General features: G+C 43.0%; 1 protein-coding gene across 1 annotated transcript in view; it reads left to right on the top strand.

Moving 5' to 3' along the window:
* bsk146 (brain specific kinase 146) overlaps positions 1-8,552 on the top strand; it is an 11,680-nt gene extending 3,128 nt beyond the window's left edge. The window contains exons 2-4 of the mRNA XM_076298221.1: positions 3,257-3,507; positions 3,779-3,981; positions 4,474-8,552. Coding sequence (XP_076154336.1) covers positions 3,336-3,507; positions 3,779-3,981; positions 4,474-5,340 — 1,242 coding nt within the window. The 5' untranslated portion in view covers positions 3,257-3,335 and the 3' untranslated portion in view covers positions 5,341-8,552. The remainder of the gene's footprint in view (positions 1-3,256; positions 3,508-3,778; positions 3,982-4,473) is intronic.
* The last annotated feature ends 728 nt before the right edge of the window (positions 8,553-9,280 follow it).

The following is a 9,280-nucleotide window of genomic DNA, read 5'->3' as shown; positions in this document are numbered from 1 at the left end:
ACAGAAAATCATTAGATGACAATGACAGCCCCCCCCCCCTACATCCATTCCACATCAACACACTCAACCTTTCTGTGTCCAATAGTACCTGTCGTACCTTTCCAACAGGCTCAATAAGAACTTACATAACAGAGACCCAGGGGGCATCAGTGGACAGAAAAGCTTTTTTTTCATAGTGCTGGTTTCATTTCATTTTTGTAATGATGATCACTCTCATGATTAACAAGTGAATGAGTGAATGTGTAAGGAGCAGGGGAAAGGCTATGGAGGACATTGGGAGCTTCTGACGTCTGAGTCTGTTTTAGTTCTCCTTGCTGATCTGTGCGCGGATGATTTGGAGAGAGTTACTCAACAGTTACTGTGTGCCTCGTGTGAACCTGTGGGGTTTTTATACTGTTGCGTAACATGCTCTCTCTCTCTCTTTCTCTCTCTCTCTCTCTCTATCTATCTCTCTCTCTCCTGACTTGGCTGCGTACCAGCTCTTCCTTTCCATCCAGTGATTTTTCTTTTCTTTTCAAGAGTCATATTGGGATTGGTCTAAATAGATAAACAGAGATGATGAACTGATCAATCTCAGACAATGCCATCACATGATTGGTGTCCAAAGGTCTGATGCAGTTTGATCATAATCTAAAGTATATATAGTGTCAACAGCAAAGTAACAGAACCACACTAATATGTGTCCCTGGCTACAACAATCAGACAAAGGTTGTACATGATGTAATGAGAAATAAGGTGTTAAACAAGGTAACCATAAATCCATATTTGGTTTTGAAAACATGTCCACAGATGAATGAATGAATAATTTAATCATCAGATATTTGATCCAGTGAAGATACGATCATTTTAATCAATGCATTTTATTTTACATACAGTAGTCTCCTGAGTTTAATCTCTTTACATTCTGCTGAACAAACTGTGCAGTTGAGCTACATTAATTGCAGTGAAACCCGCAGGTCAAGATAGACTGAGAAAGATCGTTATGGCTGGCTTGTGGATAATGCTGTTATCATCAAAACTAATTAAAGACATGGGCCCCGTGAACAAAAGCACTGCCACTATAACAGCTCTAGAAATCCAATCACAACGATCATTATGCATAAATTACTGAGCAGACGTGAACTTAAGATGGTTGTTGAGTAATTAAATGAATAGTTTTTCTCCTCATATTCTTCGTTAATTTGTAGCCATTGTTTCTGATACTCTCAGTAGAGAGTAGTGTTTCTGATACTCTTAATAGCTATTGTTTCCGACACTCTCAGTAGACAGTGTTTCTGATGCTCTTAATAGCCATTGGTTCTGACGCTCTACTTTAATTTGTAACACAAAGGCTGAGATGAAATTGGTCTGTGATGACTGCATGTAAAAAGCCCCCCTGTCCATTTAGTCAGCTTACTGACCATCTGCCCTCATAAAAATAGACCTCTACAAAGATCAAACTGAAAGTGAGTTTGGGAATGTTCTAGAAGGATCTTGCTAAAAGGGTATGTGAGCCACTGACCCTCAAGGAGTCCTTCTCGTCTTCTCGGCCAGTGTATGGCCATGGGTCTGTCCACACTTTGCAGGGGGTTGTGTAAGTGTTTATGCTAGCTGCTGACTTGGTTTTTGACGCCTGTTCAACAAATGCACCTCCTCTATTAGATGGGTGCGTTGGTGGTGAAATGTATGTGATGCACATGAAAAAACTAATATGGAAATGTAGAGGTCATGCTCAAGTGTGTCTCCTGAAGAAACTTAGTATACAGTCACACGCACGCTCGCGCACACACACACACACACACACACACACACACACACACACACACACACACACACACACACACACACAGACACACACACACACACACACACACACACACACACACACACACACACACACACACACACACACACACATAGACACACACACACACACACACACACACACAGACACACACACACACACACACACAGACACACACACACGCACACACACACACACCCAATACACACGCCCACTCCAACTGCAAACACAGCCAAACCTTCATATCTCGCTTGCAACAACAACTGCAGTGTTTTGGGAAGGTCTCTGTTCCCGTACTTTTCCAGCTTCTTTTTATCTATGTGACTTTGTCCTGCTCATCTGTACGATCCTGCTCCCTGGGAGGAGAGAAGGAAGACATAACAACCCAATTCCAGTCCTCCTCCTTTTAGGCTGTGCTTTGTTTTTGGTGTGTGTGTGTGTGTGTGTGTGTGTGTGTGTGTGTGTGTGTGTGTGTGTGTGTGTGTGTGTGTGTGTGTGTGTGTTTTTGGTCAAAGTTCTGTTCTCAATGTCAGTGTGTCCTACTCTGAGATTGAGACATGATGCTGTTTGAATTTAATTCACGGCACATCCGGTTTCCTGCCGTTCTGATTTCTATTAAGGAAGGGGACGCTTACATAAGAGCTGACGAAGCGAGGCAGATTGCATAGTCTGTTAGGCAAATCAGTGAGCCCTGAACCAAAGTGAATTTGGGACGGCAGAGCCGCACACACACACACACACACAGAGAGAGAGAGAGAGAGAGAGAGAGAGAGAGAGAGAGAGAGAGAGGCGGGGGGGGGGGGGGCAGGCAGTTTCATACTCTATGATTGCGATCTGAATGTGAGAATCATGACTAATTCGACCTTTCAACGATAGTGTGTTTGACGTAAGGATGGCAGGGATAGCTCTATCTATTGTTTGGCCTCACACAGATGTGTGTGTGTGTGTGTGTGTGTGTGTGTGTGTGTGTGTGTGTGTGTGTGTGTGTGTGTGTGTGTGTGTGTGTGTTAGTGTGTGTGTGTGTGTGTGTGTGTGTGTGTGTGTCTTTGTAGCTCAGCGATAAGAAGCAATCACCAAAGTCTAATGACTTGTTTTGGTGCAGTGGTCTGGCTGAGGCAGTGGAATTATAGTCGTCTGTCATTTCAGCTGGTGTCTGAGGGGTCTTTCATCCAACGAGGTGCTGACAAATGAGGCTGATATACAAATGATGATGAGGCTTTCAACGAGTACATATCAGCCACTAATGACTTGCTGTTTTTGTTGTTGCACAATCACTGAACACAGGCTGTCCAAACTCATAAGGATAATGTTGAAAAATGTCTTATTTGTTATGTTACGTTTCTCAATATTTGTTGTACCACACATGCCAGAAATATTTCCCTGCCACACATAATGGACTGTGTAAGTAAGTGACTGACTACTTTCACACAGTGGAGTGCACGGTTCCTGACCTGGTGGTTGTGTGTGTTTCAGTGAGAGGCACCAGTTACCCACTCCACTCCTCTCTGCACCTCCTCCTGCTCCTCTTCCTCTTCCTCCTACATTGGGAAGCATGAGCTCCTCGCCGGTGCTGTCCAGCCCTCCCATCAACATCGTGGAGGAGCTGCAGGTCATCACTGCCCAGAACCTGGAGAAGCTGGAGGTTAACAAGTATTATGAGGTCATCAGGGAGCTCGGCAAGGGCACCTATGGGAAGGTGGACCTGGTCATTCACAAAATCCGAGGTGAGAACACCTACCCCCATAGCTGCACACATACACACACACATTCATGCAGACACATACACACACACACACACATACACACAAACACACACACACACACACACACACACACTTGCAATCCCCCACTGTTACGTCACGTAAAAATAGGTTACATGCTGTTATGTACAACTTCTGAATCCCTTTCATCAAAGGACTGACAGAGACACAACTTCTTCCATCTCCAGTTTGCATTAATATGTATGTTTCGTTCTTTTTCTCCCTGCTTAATTAGGCACAAAGATGGCCTTGAAGTTCCTTAAGAAGAAAACTACAAAGCTGCGGAGTTTCCTGAGGGAGTACAGCATCTCGCTCTACCTCTCCCCCTGTCCCTTCATCATCAACATGTTCGGCATCGCCTTCGAGACCGACGACTATTACGTCTTTGCGCAGGAGTACGCTGTGGCGGGAGACTTGTTTGACATCATTCCCCCTCAGGTATGGGAACAGAAGCATTCATGTCCAGCAGTCATTTTCTATTTACCTTTGAATATTTCTGGTCAGGGAACAATAGTGGCACCATGGCATTAATCTGTAGTCAATCTCTATAGCTCAATATTGTGGCTCCATGGCATTAATCTGTAGTCAATCTCTATAGCTCAATATTGTGGAAGCATGGCAATAATCTGTAGTCAGTCTCTCTATAGCTCAATATTGTGGCACCATGGCATTAATCTTTAATCAATCTCTGCATAGCTCAATACTGGGGTACATGAAATGGTTATAATCTGTAATGATCTGTATACAGTATTTCCATAAATCTCATGGATGCATATTCTTGGGCAAGTGATTTTCTATTTCCCTTTGAATATTTCTGGTCAGGGAACAGTACTAGGGCACCATGGCAGTAATCTGTAATCAATCTCCATATGAGATGTCTCGATAGTGGGGCTATGGTCTCACTATTTTGTTTTTCATTGAACCGTCCAGGTGGGTCTTCCAGAGACAGTGGCAAAGCGCTGTGTCCACCAGGTGGGTATCGCCTTGGACTACATGCACTACAAGAAGCTGGTGCACCGCGACATCAAGCCCGAGAACGTGCTCATCTTTGATCGCGAGTGCCGCAAGGTCAAGCTGTCCGACTTTGGCATGACGCGGCGGGGCGGCTCGCCGGTCAAGCGCGTGAGCGGCACCATCCCGTACACGGCGCCGGAGCTGTGCGGCGCGGCCGAGCCGTCCGAGGGCTTCTGCGTGGACCCGGCCACGGACGTGTGGGCGTTCGGCGTGCTCCTCTTCTGCATGCTGACCGGCAACTTCCCCTGGGAGAAAGCGCTGCCCACCGACGCCTTCTACGAGGAGTTTGCTCGCTGGCAGCGCGCCCGGCGTGGAGGCACCGGCACTGGCGCCGCCAGCGGACCCGTGCCCTCGCAATGGCGTCGCTTCACCGACGAGGCGCTGCGCATGTTCCGCAAACTCCTGTCGCTGGACCCGCAGCGCCGGTGCTCGGTCAAGGAGGTGTTCCGCCACTTTGGCCGCCGCTGGATGCTGGACAGCGAGGTGGGGATCGGGGGAGTCGGCGGGGCAGTCGGCGGGGGCGTCGGGAGCCACCAGGGGGGTCTGAGCTCCACTTCCGACGAAGACGAGGAGGACGAGGACCTGCTGGTGGACCGCATGAAGCAGCAGACGCTCTCGCCCGTGGTGTGCGGGGGCTCCAAGGTGGCGGGCGCCATGGAGACGGGGTCGCCGCAGGGTCACCGCTACACGGCGGTGGCACCCGGCGGGTACGAGCGCGTGTCCAGAGACAACACGTCCGGCAGCCGCATCCTAGTGACCACGCCCATCGAGATTTGCGTGTAGAGACAAACAGTGTACAGAACAGACACAAGTACACAAATGTACACAAAAACACTTACCTTTTCACTCTTACACACACATGCAAACACACAAGAACATGGAAGGACAGAACATGTCATATATACCAATTCCATAGACAATTGCGACTCTAACAGTGGACACTCACAAACATTGCAGACTGATTCTGTGAGTCAACCTCTCTAGATCTGAGACTGAGAGTTACACTTGACCGGTGCATAATGGTGACCACAATCAGTGGCATTCTCTTGTTAAACATTCCTAATACTGACATCGGTTTCTCTACAGGATCTCTGTAGAGAATACATGTTGATAGAAGGCTGTCACCTTTCCAACTATATAAATCAAAACATACCAATAGTCTGAGTGCTTCTAATGAAAAAAAGGAAAACTAAAGCTGAAATTCTGAAAATGCAAAAGATGGAGGCCTAGAGCAAAACAATATCTTGAGAGCAATATACCTACATCAAGCGAACAAGACCCAAACGGGGATAATAGTAAATCATGGCATCATTTCAATTCAATTCAACACTGAAACCACTTTTTTAACCAGAATATAAGATGCTAGCAAGCCTACAAATAATGTATTAACTACCCATTACTGTTACAATATAAAAAACACACGTTTTACTGATTGATTGACCATTACACAAAAAGGTTTTATTGATTGAATGACCAATGAGATCTCAAGCTCTTTCTGATCTTTAAGATTTTGAAGTAATTACCTTCCATCTATATTGTCTAAAAAATTCAACATTTCAACATTTGGAACTTTTTGGAAGTGTATCATAGGTATTTGGAACATTCTGGAAGTGTGTCATAGGCACTTTAACATCAACTAAAATGTGTAATGAATGAGACTATTTACCTTTGTACAATGCACTGGGACATGTACCGGTATACATATTTGATTCAGCATTTTTAATTCTATTGATTTATTTAATTTATTTGACCTCTGTATGAAATATGATATTTTTTAATTAGCCATTTTGCAATTAGCCCAGGTGTTTTCTTATTTACTGCACTACATATGCAGATGTTGATGCACTTGCATCGGTATTTAGTGGTATTTAGTATTGAGCTGCTTATGTGCACAGTCAAACCATCACCTCTTTCCTTTCTCCAAATGAAGCTACTACCATTATTACCATTACAGAAAAAAGCAAAGCAGACCACTGTATATTTTTAGCATTTTACATTGTGGGTCAGATTCCAAAGAGAGCATAATGAAGGAAAAAAACATCTCATGGAACCCTATGGAAACATCTGAAGTGACATGGAAATCATTAGGAATGAGGGATATTGGGGGTTATTGCTGGAAACAGCTTTCAGCTGTGTCACTGCCAGCCAGCTTGTCCCAATACTGAAGCAAAGCGAGACCCCTCTGATTCCTCCCGATTTATATGCAGATGATGTTCTCCTGCAGCACACCGTTGAGGGTTCTTGACCACAATTTTTTTTTAAAATGCTATGATGTCAGAGCAACTGAGGATGACTACTTTATGTGTGACCCCATCTCAGCTGTAGTTGTGGGTGGGATGTGGTTACTCAGCTCAGAGTGTTACAAGAGAGGCTATGGAATGGAAAATTCCGCTCCAAAGACCAGAGCTTGTGCACGAAGCTCTGGGCTAAAGATACTTTGACAAATAACTTGACAAATGCTTTGAAGTTGTAATTTGGTAATGTGATGATCAGTTGTTTATTGTCGTCATCAAAACTGTAGACGTTTTAGTCATTTTTGTATGACTTGAGCTTGTGCAAATGGAATGACTACAGAATGACTAAAACAAAGCTGTACAAAACTAGAGGCATTGGAGATATTCTATTTCTACCTGGTGTTCTAGTATGAAAATGTCACTGTCATTTTTATGTCCAAATGTCATTTATAAGCTGAAGTACTTGACTGGATTCTTCCATAAAACCAAGGCTGGTCTTTAGTCAGACATGCATGTATGTCAGTGCCACTGATAATGTACTTCAATAGGTGTCAAAACTGCCCAATTAAAGGTCAGCCTATATCACTAAATAGTGGAAGAAAAAAAATAACGTAGAATGAAAGCTTCAATTTACTTTCTATATCGCAAAAGTGGACACGTCTACAAAATAAATTCAAAAATGTATTTTTTACATATTCTTATTTATTGGTTTTCCCTTGAAGGTAGGGAATTCAGAACAACTAACCTATTTATGTTTTATTTTGTTTTGATTTGAACTGAAAATAACTAAAGATGGATACAATCTTGTCTTTGAATTGCATGAAGAGATACAACAAATACATTTATATATATAAAAAATCTGTCTTCACAAAATACACAAGAATTGTTGTGATGTGAAACTTTGCTGTAGCACAAAATTGCAGAATATTCCAGAGTGATATTTATGACTTCTTGAAACAATCTAGGGCTAAATATGATGATGAAAAAAATACTTGATGTTTTTTTTGAGTGTGTTGTATATGTATCATGTTGTTGTTGTTGTTGTTGTTGTGTTATTGTCTTAACAATACCAAGGACATCATCGGAGCTGCGATTTTTCTTGAGGGAGATGATATTCGAGTCTTGCAATACTGTAGTACGTGTGATGAAGTCAACTACTACTTCTACACGAGTGCTTCTGAGCAAAAAAATGAGATGGTCGGTAGAGGAGGAAACGAGTATTTTATGTTGTTAACCCGACACAGCTGCATGACGTATGCTAAAGCCTGGTGTGGAAACAGTGCTGTGGGTGTTTCATGTGTCTCTGGACAAAGACACATGGCTTCTCGGCTACGAGCTGCAGATAAAAAAGGTAGTTTTGCATCTACCTTTCACTCGAGAGAGGTCAGAATGCAACACTGTGGCTTAGTCCTAAGTAACTGGGTGAAATGGTTGGGGGAAAAAAGTTGACCAGTCAAAACAGAATGGAATTTCAAAGCAATTGTAAGTCACTTTCTGGCTTTAATGCCAGTTCTCCAGTTCTGCCAACTGATATCTAAGATTTGAGGACTCAAATTTCCATGGACTGGTCATTGTGTATTGTGCTGCAAGTTGTGTGATTTCATTGTCTTTCTCTTCCGTGACAGCCTTTAGATGCCCTGTGGGACAGTGATGTTTCAATCAGTAGAAAAAACAACACTAGAACTCTTGTCAGACTTGTCTTCGCAATACACTGTCTTCCTGTTAACGGATTTAAGCAAAAATAAACAGAAATCTTTAAGACCCATGTGTTTTGGACTTCTTCGTACTTGTTACAAGTACATCATAACTAATAAATACTTTTAACCAGAGTACTGGCACTTTCTATGACAATCACATTAAAAGGTCCCTTTAAATTTGCTCTCATAACGGATCAAAACAATTTTGTCCTAAAGATGAGGCATTATCAGTAGACTATTGTGATACTTTTTGTTATGTATTGTCTCATGACATGCATACCGTGGCTGATCGTGTGGGAATGATTACCATGCATGTTTCATTCATTTGAAACACTGAACAAATTCAGCAGCTAATGATGACAGCTCAAGGCAGCAGGAAACGGCAGAGGTGACCGCCATGGTGCTTTTGTCAACCTGTGGACAACCTTGATTCAAGTGACCTGCCTGGCTTGTGTCGGCTCCCACTTATAATACCAAAATAGTACTGCCAATGTTGACGATGAGTCAGGCTCTAACCAGCTCTAACCAATTCTCCTGAGGCACTGTCAATGTCATACTCCTGTCATCTGAAGTCAAATCTAGCCCCATGATACTTATATACATAGAATTAAATTTAAAGCTAAATCTATTTCCATTTTTGCTGCTGAGCATCCAGGTTGCCTCTTCAGTTACAATTGCAATTCATATGTTATACAGTTCACTTAAGTGATTTTAGTCCTCACTTAAATTTAAATGACAATTGAGCATTTTGAGGGAAAACAAGAAACAAAGATTTCATATATACAAAGTGAC

Source organism: Alosa pseudoharengus, unplaced genomic scaffold, assembly GCF_046254945.1.
Source record: "Alosa pseudoharengus isolate Yale_2024_CS ecotype anadromous, Long Island Sound unplaced genomic scaffold, YU_APseudo_1.1 YU_APseudo_1.1_scf_21, whole genome shotgun sequence".
Lineage (NCBI taxonomy): Eukaryota > Metazoa > Chordata > Actinopteri > Clupeiformes > Clupeidae > Alosa > Alosa pseudoharengus.
This window is presented reverse-complemented; position numbering and strand designations above follow the sequence as displayed.